We start from the raw sequence: 16934 nt of genomic DNA, 5'->3' as shown, positions 1-16934 counted from the left end.
ACTTCTTAGTCATATTTTATACATTAGAAAAACCATGTCAAAATCATTTTGTTTTCAAATATTTTTAAGGATTCTTAGGAACACAGTTTCTGTTGTAATGTCAAAGTAACTGTCATCTATAGCAGCTGTCACAAAGGACAAAGGAAGAATGAAAGAGTATTTTATCAATGATTCCAATTGTTTTAAAACTCCCTTTTTTGAAGAAAATTCTCAAGAAATCTCTCGTGTCATAAATATAGATGGTGGCATATACTCATTTAAATAGAAGTTAATTTGGGACATTAGTTACAAAATCAAAGTAAATAATAATTAGCAAGATAAAACTCCAATTTGACAAAATAGTTTAATGTAAGAAATATTGTGAGACTAAAGACTAGCTTACACACTTTTACTCCAAAACCAAGGCAAGTCTAGGAAGGAATTAAATCATCATTTTAAAATAAGACTGAATGACATTTTTGTCTATAAAATATATAAAAATAGTTTGAGAAAGAGAAAATTAGATACAAAGAATTCCTTTGTTAGGTTGATTCCTAAGTATTTAATTTTTTTGGATGCTATTGTGAAAGGTATGATTTCCCCAATTTTTCTCTCAGTGAATTTATTATTTTGTACAGGAATTCTACTGATTTTTGAGGGCTGACTTTGTATCTAGCCTCACAATTGAAACGACAATACACAAACTCAAGTATCAGTGGAACAGAATAGAAGATGAAGAAAAACCTCCAAATACACTCAACCACCTCATCTTCAACACAGAGGCCAAACACTTTCACTAGAAAAAACATGGCTACTTTAATAAATGATGATGGAAAAACTTGCTTTTCACATGCCAAAGATTAAATCTAGAGTCATATCTCTCACCATGCACTAAATTGAAATCAAGAAATAAGGATCCAAATATTAACACAGAAACACTAAATCTGCTGGAAGAGAATAGGTAGAATTGGTGTAAGCAAAGACTGCACAAACAAAATCATGATTGCACAGGAAATATTAGAAAGAATCAACAACTTGGATCTCATCTTATTAAAGAGCTTTTGCACAGCAAAAATCACCAAGAGAATGAAGACACACACTCAGCGGGAAAACATTCTTTCCAGCTGCTCTTCAGACAAAGGATTACCCTATGGAATGTATGAAAACTACAACAAAAATCCCCCAGATTTAAAGATCCAATCCAAAAATGGGTATCTGAAATGAATACAATCTTCTCAGATAAAGTACAAATAAATATGTGAAAAAATATTCTACATCAGTGTTTATTAAAGAGATGCAAATTAAAACAGTGGTGAGATCTATCTCACTCCAGAAAGAATGGCTATCACCAAGAAATTAACCAATAACAAGGGCTGGCAGAGCTATGGTGAAAAAGGAACCCTTCACCACTGTTGGTGGCAGTGTAGGTTGTGGAAAGTCCTTAAAAATCTAAAAATAGAAGTTGCCTTTGATCCAGTTATTCCACTTCTTGGTGTCTTTCCAAAATAATTGTAAGCATTATGCTACAGCAATATATGTATACCTGCGTTTATAGTGGCACAGTTTGTAGTAGATAAATCTTGGAAACAGCTCAAATGCCCATCAATCAGTGAATGGATAAACATGTGTTTTGTTTTGTTTTTACACACTGGTGTAGTAATCAGTCATAAAGAAGTATATATTTGAAACATTTCTAGATAAATGGATGCACCTTGAAATGATACTCTTAAGTGAAATAAATCAGACACACAGGTGTAAATACCACATCTTTGTGATGTGAGAAACAGAAAGTGCAAATAGGGACTAAAATGTATGATAGATATTGTGAAATAGAAAGAAAATGTTCAAATGGGAAGGGGAACTAGGAAAGAAGGAGGGGAGAAATAAAAGAAAAAGAAAAAACGAGAAAAGAAGGAAAAATGGAAATAAAGGTTTGTAAACAAGGAGGAAGAAAGAGGGGTTGCAGGGAGGAAGAAAGAATTAAAATATATTATGCACAGGTAAAAATACCCTAAGATGAGTGTGATCATTATGTATTCTAATATATTTTATTAAACATACATGCACACAAAGGCATTGGGTAATTAAGGACCTTGATCATGGCAGGCATATACTCTACCACTAAGCCATACCTCTGGAACCAATATACTATCATTTCTTATTATTTCATTCACCATCATAACTTACTAAGGCATTACACTGAAAACTCCCAAAACTGAATTTTTTGCTCAAACTTTTAAAGATTCCACACTTAAATTGTTTGCTAAACTTTTCCTGGATACTGATGTAAGTACTATATATTTAAAAAATAAGTATTTTCAACTCACTCTCAAGCTTTTCCAAATCCTTCTGGCTTTCCAATACGCTAATAGTATTATAGTTATCCAAATTGGAAAAATGTAATCTTTAAATTATTTTCTAACTCCAAGATTTAGCAACCTCAGTTACTCATCATGATTAATGACCTTGTATGTGTTCCTTTATAATTTCTCCCACCTGTCCCCTCTTTCCTTTCTATATAGTTATTACTTACTTCAGAGCCAAACTCGAGCTCTCCTTATGTATAGACCTTATGTATATAACTAGAGAAGGCTACTTACATGCTTTAGTTCTTTTAGCCTGCAATTCAAGGTCCTCGACAATTTACCTCCCTAATTTTTCTCCAGCTAATTTTTTTCCCCAAAGCTCTTCTTAATGATACATGTTCAGCTATCCTATGATCTTGATCTCTGGGAACTTTGTCAGTAGAAAATCCAAATCCGTATTTCCTCTGTTGGAATTTATATTTTCTTTATGTCATAACTACTTATGTACCTGTCTCATATTCCTAGTTAGTAAGTTTAAGAGTTAGGATAACATCTTGCTAATTTTTACATCATTTATAGGCTTATCACAATGCTTAACTATTTCAGTGATTTTGGAATTAGGTGTGATACTAAACAGAATGACAGAGGTGCCCATATATTATACTTATATTAACAATTTGCTCAATTCATGAAACATATAATATTTTTATGTCTCACAAATTTTATTTCACTGAGAGTCAAATAAAATCATTCACCTGATACTTTATTTTTAAAGTGTGTATGATGACTTTTTGTATACTGTTCAGTGCTGGCCTCATTCTCCTAGGCTTGAAACTTTAGGCAAGTTATTTTACTTCAATTTATTAAAATTTGTGAAGTAGAAAATGCCAGTAATGTATCATCTTCCTACATCCCAAAGAAGATAGAAAGACCAAATGAAATTCTGTATGTTAAATTCTTACATGAACTATGAAACAATAAAAATGACAGCTAACTTCACTTTATTGTAATTTATTCATCTTTTATGATTACCAGATAATTTATAAAGAAGCCAATTACCTCATTATCATGATATGCCCATTAGCACAAAAGCAGGTCAAGCAGGCGCTGTTACACATGACCACCACATCAGCTTGCAGTATAAAAGATGTTTCAGTGATGTTATGAACATAAAGGCAAGTCTGAGAAGGCAGTGAAAAGACTTTGGCTTGTTTTTCTGAGCAGATTATTATATACTGATGATCTCCTATGTCTTGGGATGAAGATGAGTAATTCATGACCAATTTCCTTTTCCAAGTTTTTTCATTTTCATCAACACTGTTTGGATCCCTCCAAACTTCATAAGGTGGTTGCATTAATCCACCAGTGCGGTCCATACAGGAAAATGTTAGCACAGCTCCTTTTAATGACAGGAATGTACCTATAAAAACAATTTTATATCATTGGCATATAAAATACTTTCTGAAACAGGTGTTATTTATCAATAGGCAATAAATGTTTTACCTTATTTATACACATACAACACCATACTATTGCACTATTGTACACAAGTTAGTAACTTTGCTATATAACTTGTAATCAGAACGTCAGGTCTAAAAGGAGAGTAAAATATCAATTTGTTAAATTTTCTCATTATATTAACAGGACAACAAATGCCAAATAATGATAGCATGGATCAGGCTGTACAGAAATTCCTAACCCAACAGTCTTTTATTATTCTATATAGTCTTTAATAAAACTTTTAAAAATCAAATTTAAGAAAATATAAAAACTTTCACTCATTAAAATAATTTCAACTGGAAAAATAATCATATCATCTGATATTCTTTAAAAATTTTAGTCTTATTTTCTAGAAACTGCATTTTTTTTTTTTTTTTTTTTTTTGGTTTTCTGAGATAGGGTATCACTTGTAGTTTAGGCTGGCCTCAATCTTGCAGTGATCCTCCTGCCTCAGCTCCCAAGTGCTGTAATTACAGGTCTGTACCATCATGCCTGGCATCATTTTTCTTTATTTGAAATTTACTACTTAATAAATTCCACAATACCTTAATATCTAAGTTTTTGACTTGTTAATTTTGAGATATTTATTAGACATCCATATGGATGTCAAAAGTTAATTATTTGTGCCAGAAATCTGAAGGAGGTTCAGATTATAAATATAAATACATGTTTCATTATATCACAAATGCATTGAAAGCAATGAGACTTGCTGATTTCGCTGAGGGCTTACCTAAGTAGAAAAGAGAAAAGTTCAAGAAGTTAGTCTTTGAGTGAAGGTGTTTGGCCCCTATGTCAAAGATAAAGTGGCTGAATGTTTCTACATCTTCTAATCTGTTCCATTGACCTTTAGTTCTGTTTTTGTCAGAATCATTCTGTTTTTTTATTATAGTAGCTCTGTAGTAAATTTCAAGTCAGGGATTGTTATGCCCCCTCCTTGCCTTCGTTGTCCAGAAATGATTTTGCTATTCTAAGTTTCTTTTGGTTGAATTTTAGAAATATTTTCTCTTATTTTATGAGCTATTCTATTGATATTTTGATTAGGGTTACATTAAATCTGTACAAGAATTAGGGAGTATGGCCATTTTCATTACTTTGGTTCAAATGACAAATAAATATATGAAAAAGTGTTCAACACCATTGGTCATTTGCGACATAAAAATTAAAACAACGCTGAGATTTCATCTCACTTCAGAAAGAATAGCTATTATTAAAAAACCAATGAATAGTGGTGGGCTATGGGGAAAAATAACACATCTCCACTGCTGGTAGGAGTGTAAATTGGTACAACCACTGTGAAAATCAGTGTAGAGATTCCTCAAAAAAAACTGTGGTTTCATTTGATCCAGTTATTTCCATTTTTTAGTATCTCCATAAAATAATATAAAACATCACACCACAGCAGTAGGTGCACACCCATGTTTATAATGGCACAGTTTGTAACATCTTGGAAACAGCTCAAATGTCCATTCCCGTGTATGGATAAAAAAAGACATGGATTTTTAATACAATGGAGTCATCCTCAGCAACAAAAATGCATAAACTTGAGACATTTCTAGGTAAATGGATGCAACTTGAAACCATACTCTTCAGTGAAATAAATCAGACACATGTGTAAATATTATAGTTTCTCCAGTATAGAAACCAAATGTGTAAATAAGGATCAAAATATATAGCAGACATTGTGAAATAGAAAGAAATGTTCAAATGGGAAGGGGAACTAGGGAGATGGGAGGGGAAAAGAAAGAAAGGGAAGAGAAAAAATAAGAAAATAAGGAAAAATGGATAGAAAGCTTTTGCAAATAAGGAGGGGAAGAGAAGTCAAAGGGAGTGGGAAAAAAAGATGAATGAAGATATATCATGTATAGGTACAAATGCTCTATGATGAGCGTGATCCATATGTATATCTAAATTGGACCCATAAAGTTAATTAAAAGTTAAAAGTAAAGTTAACCTTGGGGCATTCTGATGATTAAAGTCTAGTGGATGAGGAACATCTAGAATTACAGTAAGAAAATCAGATAAACATAACATTCTAGAGTTTAAATGAAGTCAAGTGAAGTCACAGATATCTCAAATAAGTTTCCTGAGAACCAACCACTGAATTTATCAATGAGGTCAATAGTATGGTTTTAAGCTCATGTGGCATAAAATTTTTGATTTAACTTTTAAATGCATAGCAATGAATGTCTGTCACATTTGTTGAATTGAATAAATTTGAATTACTAATAATGTATTACGACCTCATTGATCTGGCCTTAAGTCAACTAGAATAAAAGAATTTCCCTAAAATTATAGTAAAGTTTCTTTACTGTGAAATACATGTTTATGATAAATGATATTAACCATTTAAAACACAATGGATTTATCTGAATTTGCCACACCACTGAAAAACTTAATATTCTACCATCTATCATATGAACTTTGCATTCTACTTAATAAAGGAACACAACTGTTTCTAATCTTCCAAACATAACATTCTTTTAAAACAAAAGCTATTTACCATGTATATTAATGAAATTCTTCTTTTTTAACTTAAGAACTACCAAAAACACTTCTTACATAGAAAAAAAATGTAAAATTAATGGTAAGAACCTATTATAAATATTAAAAGCAATAACAAGTAGTGATAGTTCATCTTAATTATCAACTTGACTTGATGAAGAGACTCCTTGTGATGTAACTGGATCATGGGGCTGCTATACTCATGAGTAGTCCAATACACTGATGTTCACAGTTGATTATGACTTTAGGAGGTAGTGTCCAGTTGGTCAGTCAGTCCAGAAGGTCAGTCTCTGGTGTTGTGCCTCTAGAGGTTACATCTCATGTTAGTAATCTTTCCTTGTAGATACATCTGGGTGCTATAAAGTGAGTATTCTTTGCTCCACTATGCCCTTTGGCGATGATGTTTCTACCTTGGAGCTAGACAATCAGGGACTGAAACCTCTGACACTATGAGTCAGATAGCCTATTTCCTAGTTTAAATTGTATATGTGTGTCAGGCATTTTGTGTCAGCAGTTGAAAAGCAACCAACACACAAAGGGAATAACACTCATCCTTTTTATGAAAGTTAAAAAAAGTGGAGTAGGAAAAAATATAACATATATCTTAGCAAGAACACTTATAACAGATTAAATTTCTAGGCACTAGATTAAAAATGAAATTGCGTGATACATCTTTGAAACTAGATGAGAAGACTGTGAACAACTCTAAAAGTCTATATTAGCTCAGACTAATTTAATTGTTTTGAGCTCATCAAGGATGATGTAAAACACTCTTAGGTTCCAATCTGGCATAGACCTTTGGAGAAATACTTCATTAAAAATAAATTTAACTTTTCCATTAAGGTTTTCCTTAGTGCTTAACAGAAATTTATTTGTCAAGGCATTCTTTAGATTAGCAGTTGCATAATTTACATAGGAGTGATTCTACTCTTTTGTTCAGAAGGACTGGTAAGTCACAACATGACAAATACAGTATATGATTTATGGAATTCTCAGCAGTCCTTATTACATATAACACTCACATTCTTTTTTCCACATTAATAGAACAAGTGGACCCAAGGGTATGGGAGAAAGGGGAGGAAGGGAAGTAAAAAGGGTTCAGGTGTAATATATTATGTACAATTTTTCATGATAAATACATTTATTATTTTTCATAAACATCACAAAGAGTGAAGAAGGAAAGCAACTTAAATTATTAATACTTTATATTTAAGTGTGAAAAATGAACTCGGGAATGAATGAACAACACTTACCACTTGGCAATACTATGACTGGTTCTGTAAATCTCTGTTCATCTGATAATGGTACATTTAGGGAAATGATCAACACCATTCCCAGACTAGTTCCAACAAACAGACAAGGGGAGATGGTAGAGTCATTTTTCCGTGCAAAGGACTCCATAAAATATAATGCTGTAATTGCTTCTTTTGAATCTTTGTCAATACTGGAGATACTAGAGCTTCTAGAACGATTGTAGGAATTTTCTCGGTTTTCTATGGAAAACATAAAGATATAAGTTAAGTATTAGTGTATTTCCAAAATAAAGTCAGGTTAAAATATGAAGAGTAAATTTATAAACAGAAAGTAGCATTTCATTCTTCATTTATCTAGAAAGAGGTTTCTTTGTTCACCAGCATAGTAAATGGAGAAACAGAAGTCCAGAAGTATAAATCTTAAATTTGGGTAGAAATAAAAGTAGGCCTTGAGTCTCCTCAGTTTCACTTTATAATTTTTTCTTTCTCCATATTATCTCAGCTAATACTTAAAATTCTTTAATCTGGAAAATATACTCAATCTAGTTAAATTTATAAAACATTTTAAGTTGTGCTATTTTTCTATTTCTCAATTGTCAAAAATAAAATTATCGCTTGACATTTCCCACTTAGTGATACTACTGTGGCTACTGGTATGAAAGAAATAGTCCAGATGATAAAAATTCTGTGATAAACACATTATATATCTGAGAGTATTTATGATATAAAAATCAAAGTTTATACCAAGACCAAAATGCATATATTACCTCTGTGAAGGGGTATCAACCTATTCACCTTGAATTCTAATCGTATTCCAATTTTGTATTTGGCCAAATAAAAAGCTGTAGAGTATACCATTCTATGGATGGTGTGATCTTTCTGAGAATGTTTTAGTCTACTCCAAGAAAACAGAATGGTTTCATAATCTCTTATTAATACATGTACAGGCACTTTCGGACAGGCATGTTGCTCCAGGATACAAGTTCCTTATACTTTTTTTTTAGCACTTTCATTCTCCCTCCCTTCTGGATAGGTAGGAATGTGTCTTATAACTATTTATATCGAAAGTCATAATACGAGTCATCAGAATCCTTTTGCAAAAATAAAATATGGTAATTATTCCTGATTTTGTCCTTTTCATTTCTCAGCAAATTCTGGAGTAATGCTGGTAAGCCCTAAAAAGCTCAGCTACTTATTGCCTTTATTTTATTTTAATTTTATTTTTTATTTTGAAGAAAATAAAATCAAATGAGAGAAAACAAAATGGGATCAGTCAAAATAAAAGGATGGACATAATACATGACTTAAAACCAAAATACAAGAGGGAAAGACAAGAAGATGGCAGCTTGCTAGTAGCTGGGTAGAGAGTCTCTCTGGGAAAAACAGCTCAGATGCCAGAATTTGACAACATGGAGAGGGCTGGAAGAGAGGAGAGGGATTTTTGCAACCCAGGAGGAAACTGAAGGAAAAATAAACATAGGAAGAGGAAGGAAAAATCCAGGTAGAGGGCTGGAGCCGGATGGCTCACTGGGATCTGTCCCACGCTGTGCTGGGCGTGCCCTGGAGTCAGATGATTCACAATAGCGTTCAAGCCGCGGTCGCCAGTAACGGGAGTTGGTGAGTCCTGGGCCCTTAGCGGGAGGATACAGCACGTGGAGTGGAGTGGAGCCAAGGTGGACAGCTGCATTAATTCTCGGTGAGTGCTGGAAATTGGGTCCCATGGCAGGTGTGGCCGGCTGGAGGACATATTAGAGTTGGGCAGAGTCTGGCGCCACGATGGCTTCAGTTAGCGGCCCATGGCCCAGAGGACTGGTGGGATCAGCTTGGGCTGAGTCACACCTGGTTGGGACCCAACAGCCAGGGATGAAACTGTCCTGACCCTGTGACAACTGCCATAGCGTAATAGCACAACCTAAGTTGCTGAAGGCACTTGCAGGTTGACTGGCTCAGAGAAGAGGGGCCAGCCCACAGTCCCTGTGTGCACATCAGATAACAGCAAACTGGAGAAGGCAGCAATCCCCTAGCCAGCACACTTCAGAAAAACCACAAGCAATACGGAGAGGGCCTGAGACCTCCACCATACACCTGTCTGAAAGAAACCAGAAACATGACAAGAGAAAAAAAATAAGAAAAAACCTCCAGCTGCTGACCCTGGGAAAATAAGCCCAGGAGAGGTAAATACAGAAGAGAACCAGTGCAGCAATCATGCAATATTGGCCACAACATAAGGGGACATAGAGAAATACCTTTGTGACCTCATAGACAAACTTAAAACTGAAATTCTAATCTAAGTGAGGCAAGATATAAAAAGACTAATAAAAGAAATGCTAAGCCCCTCTCAAGAAGACACAGATGGAAGAATGGAGGAATCCAGGAAAGGAAGAGAAACCTTTGGTGAAGAATATATACAGGGGCTGGGTATTTAGCTCAGCGGCATCAGCACCTGCCTTGCAAGCAGGGGGTCATGAGTTCAATCCCTGGTACTGATTTAAAAAAAAGGAAAAAAAAAGAGAATATAAACAAAATCTAGAATACATGAAACAGATCCAAAGAGATTATCAGGAAATTAAAAACTCCATTGAAAGCTGGCAAAATGCCCTAACAGAATTTAAAGTTAGACTTTTAAAACTTGAAGATTTGCAATGTGTGATTGTGAAAGAAAAGACCTCTTAAAAATAACAAGGAAGAGGGGCTGGAGATTTAGCTCAGTGGCATAAGTGCCTGCCTTGCAAGCAGGCAGTCGTGAGTTCGATCCCTGGTACCGATAAAAACGAAAAAGACAAAAAAAAAAAAAAAACCATAAATAACAATGAAGCAGTAAGTAACAATTCAAAGGCTAGAAGATGACAAGAGGATCTACAACTTAAGAATAAAAAACATGAGCAGGAGTAACCACAAATGAATTACAAAGGCTATTCACAGAAATAATTAAGGAAAGCTTTCCAAGCATAGGAAAAAGAAATGATAACCAAATAAATAAGGCATACAGAACTCCAACCAACTACAACTAGAATAGATCTACACCCAGACATATAATAATCAAGATCACAGAAATTCACCACAAGAACAGAATATTAAAAGTAGTCAGAGAAAAAGAAGCAGATCACCTATAAAGGAAAATTCATCAAAATAATGACAGACTTCTCAACACAAACCATCAAATCAAGGAGAGTCTGGGGGGATGTAGTCCAAGCCCTGAAAGAAAATAACCTCCAACCCAGATTGATGTACCCTGAAAAACTCTCTCTCAAAATTAATGAAGAAGCAAGATGGTTCCAAGACAAGGAGAAACTGTGGGAGTTCATGGCCACCAATCCAACCCTACAAAAAATACTAAAGGACATTCTAGAGAGAGAGAAAAAAAGTCACCAGGATTCCAGAATTAATATTTATTTTAAGTTGTTTTATAGATTCACAACATTGCTGCTTTATGTCAGTTGCTGTTGCTTCATAAACTACAGGTGTGCAACTCCTGATCTCTTCTGTGTTTACCTCTCCTGGGCCAGTACTGCTTGGGTTGGAGGATGGAGCCTGCCTTTTGTTTCTTCCTCTTGTCATGTTGCTGGTTTCTTCCAGACAAGTGGATAGTGGTGTCCCTGGCATTTCCTGTATTGGTTATAATTACTCTGAAGTGTGCTGACTAGGGATTTCTGCTGTTTGCTGCTTTCCCCAATCCGCTGGTGACTACTGGAGTATAAGCAGGGGTGTGGCAGGCTGGCTCCTTCCTTTTGAGCTGGTTAACCACTGGGAGTCTTCACCACATTAGTGTGTGCCGTGCAGATGGGGTTGACTAGGGATAGCTTTCGGGAAACCTTGGTCTTGGCTATTTGATTGTGCACAGGTGTGGGACTCATTCCAAGCAATTTTCACCAATCTGCTTTGCACTAGGAGAGCTGAATAAAGCTGGCTGCATTTCTAGTTCCAGGCTTATCCTGCCTGACTTCAAAAGGACACCTGGCCAATCATCTACTCCCGCAGGAGGGCTTAGTCCCCACACTCACCATGAGCCAGTGCAGTTCTCTGTTCCACTGCTCCCCTCTGTGACTGCATCTTCCTGCTGAGGCCTTTGGGCTTGCCAACTCCCAACTTCACTCTGACCATGTGTCTCTGGATTCCAGTGGTGCTTTGCACACAGTGGGATCAGCTCTGGTGAGAGTACATCTGGCTACCGCTTTCTGTTTAAGTTTTTCTTTTCTTCACTTTAGCTTCTTCCTGGGTTGAGACGGTCCATTTCTTTCCTTCTAGTCTTCTCCAGAATGCTATATTCCAGCATCTGGGCTGTTTCTCTAGAGAAGCTTTTCACTTTGCTGCTTATTGTTCTGCCATCTTCCCAGAATCTCTATTTTATATTTTGTGTATCCATGGGTTGTTGAGGATTCCTACTATAATTGTGTTATTGCTAACTTGATTTTCAGGTCTATTAATATTTGTTACATAATTTGATGCTCCCATATTTGGTGCATATATATTTATAATTGCTATAGAGGTAACAATCTGGAAGGTTTTTCATGACAAGAATGTAGTCACCTTCATTATCCCTTCTGATCATCCTTGATTTTAAGTGGACATTGTCTGAAAACAGAATAGCTACCCCTGCTTTTTTCTGGTTTCTTCTCACATGTTTTCCATCCTTTGACTTTAAGTCTATGAATTTTATTTTGAGTTAGATGTATTTCTTGTATACAACATACTGTTGGACTTTTTGTGGTTCATTCTGCCAGTCTGTTTCTTTTGATTAAATTGAGGCCATTTATATTGGTGGGTATAAATGATATGTACAGGCTTTGTCATGTTATATTTCTGTTGTTAGTTCTCTACTTTTACCTCTATTTAATTGTTTGCCTGCTGACTGGTTTATTTGTTGTTATTCTTGGAATTGTGGTCATTTTTATCTTTGTCTAGAATATCTTTCAGTTATCTTTGTAGCATTGGTTGACTGGTCATGAAGTTCTTCAGGTGTTATTTGCTGTGTAAGTATCTTCTCTCTCCATTAATGTTGAAAGAAAGTTTTTCAGGGTACATTATCTGGGTTGGAAATTGTTTTCTTTCAGGATTTGAAATGCTTCACTTAAGTTCTTGATTCTAGGGTTTCCTTTGTAAAATCTTCTGTGACTGATACGCTTTCTTTTCTAGGTGATATTTCTTTTCTCTAAGGGCTTCTATTATTATATTACATTTATCATTTTTTTTAATCTGAGAGATTTCTGATCTGATTTTCTGATCTGAGCCTCATGGAGTTATTTCTTTATTTCTGTTGCTATCATTTCAGAAATTTCAGCTGTATAATTTCCAATTTCTTACATGTATAGGTTTCCAAGAGTTGTGGCTTGGGTGGAGGTCTGAGATTGCATTTTGTTCCTTCGTTTTGTCATTTTGCTGTATTCCTCTAATTCTTCCAGATACCAAGTCATGAATGCTTCCTGCACTGGTGGCCTCTCCCACAGTGGGCCTCACTGAGGATTGCACAAGGTTTCTGGTTGCCCCTTTGTCCCTGTAGGCCTCACTGAGGGTTGCTGGGTGTGGGGTGGGTCTCTGGGTGCAGCTTCCTGGGCCTGCTCATTGAGGGTCCCCAGATGTCTGCAGGGCTGCAGGTGCTGCATCCCAGTCCTTTGTTGCCATTTCCTGAGAGTGGGTCTCACTATGCAGTTCAGGTAGCCCTGAACTCTCAGTGATTCTCCTGCCAGAGCCTCCCAAGTGCTAGAATTATAGGTGAGTGTCAGCATGACTAGCTGAGATTTTTCTGTTTTTATTCTGTTTTGTCTTTTTGAGAGAATTTTGCCATGCCTCACATTCACAGTGATCCTCCTGCGTCAGCCTCCCCAGGGTTGGACTACAGATGTGAGCTACCATGCCCAACTCATATTTTAATGTTTTGCATTTAATTGGATTTTACTTAAAAGATATGTTGCTACAAATGATTACCATGTTAGATGGCACCAAATTTTAGATGATAAACTTGCCAGGAGTGGTGGCACATGCCTGTAATTTCAGCACGGAGGAGGCAGAGCAGGAGAGTGGTCACAAGTTCAAAGGTCATTCTGCGGTCATGGCCACTCTGGACTGCTTGGGAAGACCCAGTTAGAAGATGTTTCCTCAGCTTCTCACTGGCAGCTTTTGCTTTTCCTGGTCTGCTTGTTCCTCAATGCCTTAAAATGAGACTTTCACAGCTTTTCTTCCACCATCTGCTACCATAGTAAATTGAATTAACTGTACTCATGAAACTTGATATGTTTAACCTACCTTCTGCTGTAACTGGTAAAGAAATCTCCATGCAAGCAGCTGACTGTGCCTTTCGAAATGGTGGTCTTCCAGGAGCCCAGCGATTTACTTTTGAAACATCAGCACTAGAAAGACGTTTTCCAGAACTGCAACTTTGAGAAGTTGGACTTGTGCAGTGTCCATTTACATGGTCTGTACCAAGAAGAGGAAGGCAGCATAAATATTACAAATCTTCACTTAAGGAAATTCAAAAGTATAGATTAACATGTGAAGCAGAAGCACAAGTATTCTCTTTTTTCTAAATCATATGAATATGGGTAAATCCTTGTTATTTTGAGAAATAGTCACAGTTGCAGATTCAGTCAGAATTTTCAAAAAATATTTGTAATGTTAAATTATTTTTCTTGACTAATATAGTTTGAAATTTACTCCATAGCTGTACATGTATTATATAATTTAATGGCAATATGAAGTACGTTTAGTATTGGATATTTTGTTGCATAACTTAAATACACACTTTAAGTTTTGGAAATACTTTTAGTGGTTGAAGTCTAAAATATAAAATAGCAACATTTTATTATGCACTTAAGAATGGTAATTAAGAGTATTGGCTCTGAGCCAAACTGGGTTCAAATTACAATTCTGCCACTTACTAGTTGTACAAATTATGTAAGTCTTCATGCTTTTGTTTCTCCTTCCATAAATTTGGCATATTACCTACCTTATTGAGTTTTGTTATTTGTGTGTGTGTGTGTGTGTGTGTGTGTGTGTGTTTGCAATAATACATGTCATTTTCTATTAGAAAAGATGCTGGCATATGGTAGACAATGAATATAATTTTTCTGTCATTTTCATTCCAGAGCACAAAAGTACTATCCAAAAGAAAAATATTGTTCATTTACAGCTTGTGAGTGAACCTCTGTTTGGATATAACATTAAAAAGCTTTGATGGTAAAATGCTTGCCTAGTATTATGGGCTCTGGATCTTATCACCTAAAATTATACTTTATCCTTCTCTTTATTTTTCTTAAAAGCTAACAAATTGCATTTGAAATATTACATCAGTTTTGCAATACACAGAATGCATTTTGAAATGTGCTTCTCTAGTCATTCCAAGGACAACAGAGTACATGACAGAAGAATGCACAACAGAGTACATGAGAGAAGAATGCTTAACAGTCATGTTGAACATGTAGAACTGACATTCAGATCATACTCCATCACACTTATATTTTGAAAAATTAGAAAGGTTAAAATGATATCTGTCCTTGCTACTTATTATATTCTGGTCGGTTTTACTATTTTTTAAAAAATGAGTTGATAATTACCAAATATTTAAATGGTGGATATTTTATTTCATTTCATCTTATTCACCCTCTGAAAATGCAGGTGCTTTTATTATTTTCTTGATATTGCAGATGAGGAAACTGAATTTTAGAAAAAAATGACTTGGAAATTTTTCTTCTATCACCTGTGGTAACCAGGTAGGCAGGATTCTAGTCCAAGTTTTCTTACTGTATGATTAAACACTAGGACTTGGTCAGCTAAAATATTTGGGGATGGATAGCAATTTTGAAGAAATACTTAGGAGTAGTGTTTAGGAGGGTGATGCAATGCACACTGACATTCATGCCTTTTGGAACCAATCATCCTCCATTCTGACATAAATCCCAGAGCCCAGATGGAAAGACAGAAATAGCTCATGATGAGTTATCACCGGCACGCTGAGTCAAGGCTGTCCCTCCTCTGTCACACCAAGGACAACAGCTGCCGCTGACAACTTTAAGGGTACAAATTACAATACACCCACTCATCAGTCAAAAAAAAAGACACCCTTGGAAAAGACATATGTTTAAAGGCTTAGAGGTTTTTTAGGAGAAATGTGGGATTAATCTCAGACAGATTCAAAAGTGTATAGAAAGGCCCAAGAACAGTGAAATTTATCTTAGCCAGAACTGTTTGGATTTTCTAAACCAAAGCTACCGCACTACTCTCCAGCTGTTGATATCTTTGTTTGCTGTTTCATGTGCATGTTTTATTTCAGTTTATAGCAGTGGTATCAATGAACAGATTATTCATTATGACTTTCTAGTACATGTTTGCCATACATAATGAATACTTGCATTGTAAGAAGTTGATACATATGTATACTGCTTCTTAATCCTTTGTACCTCCCACTCCCCTTTTCCCCCCCATCCTTAGGCCCCCCTTCTCATCTTCCAAAAGTCTACGTCTCTGTTTCCTATCATCTATCGTGCTTTTATTTTTCTCCCCCACCTGTTGTAATAGACTAATTTCTTCTAGCTTTTCACATTTAACTCATAAGATCTTGTTGACATTATTACACATAGGTACCCCAGAATTCGGGCCATAGTCTTCTGATTTCAATAGGGCTTATATAATTAAAGGTTAAGAGGTGACTTTTATTTTTTTAAATCTTATTTAAAGACTAAAAAAAACCAGAAAATGGGTATAAATAATACATATGTTCAGAGAAAAAATAAACAGTAAGAAATCACTAGTTAATGTTTACATACTATCCTTTTACAAATAGTTGTTCAAGATACAAAACTGGAACATACAAAGTGAGAATTCAAACAGTAAGACTGCAAACAGTGCTGTTCAACTATCCAACAAAAACTTAGTAATATGGTTGTCAATCCTATACACTTAAACATACATGCAGTTGTCCATATCTTCATTTATGTTGGGATTAAACAAACTAAAGCAGGCTAAAGTCATTCTGAACAAAGAAGAATAGTATTGCTAGATTTGACATCATGACACTCCAGGATCAGCACTGGGTACTGTAGTGTATTTTGTTTTATTTAAAGAAAGACTAAACAAAACAGTAAATGGGTAGAAATAATACATACTTTCAAAGAAAAAATTAAACAGTAAGAAATCACTAGTTGATGATTACAGATTGTCCTCTTACAAATAGTTATTCAAGATACTAAAGTGGAGCATATAAAGTGGGGATTCAAACAGTGAGCTTGCAACCAGTTCTGTTCAACTATCCAACAAAAACTTAGAAATATGGTTACCAATCTTATACTTAAACATACATGCAGTTATCCAGATCTTCAATTATGTTGAGATTGAACAAACCCAAGCAGTTTCATATCACTCTGAACAAAGAATAGTACTATTGCTCAGTTTTACATTATGACCC

At 35.3% G+C, this 16934-nt stretch overlaps 1 protein-coding gene across 7 annotated transcripts in view; it reads right to left on the bottom strand.

Annotated features, from left to right (window-relative positions):
- Nucleotides 1-16934, bottom strand: part of Stxbp5l (syntaxin binding protein 5L) — a 375791-nt gene that overhangs the window by 14297 nt on the left and 344560 nt on the right. For 5 of the 7 annotated variants that reach the window (XM_063225050.1, XM_063225052.1, XM_063225053.1 and 2 more), the window contains 3 exons: nucleotides 13781-13951; nucleotides 7541-7780; nucleotides 3345-3705 (listed from right to left, as the gene is read on the bottom strand). In XM_063225050.1, coding sequence (XP_063081120.1) covers nucleotides 3345-3705; nucleotides 7541-7780; nucleotides 13781-13951 — 772 coding nt within the window. The remainder of the gene's footprint in view (nucleotides 1-3344; nucleotides 3706-7540; nucleotides 7781-13780; nucleotides 13952-16934) is intronic. The other 2 variants (XM_063225055.1, XM_063225056.1) reach the window with 1 other exon arrangement.

Source organism: Cavia porcellus, unplaced genomic scaffold (genome assembly GCF_034190915.1).
Source record: "Cavia porcellus strain 051 isolate PalLab524CR breed Dunkin Hartley unplaced genomic scaffold, mCavPor4.1 scaffold_15, whole genome shotgun sequence".
NCBI lineage: Eukaryota > Metazoa > Chordata > Mammalia > Rodentia > Caviidae > Cavia > Cavia porcellus.
This window is presented reverse-complemented; position numbering and strand designations above follow the sequence as displayed.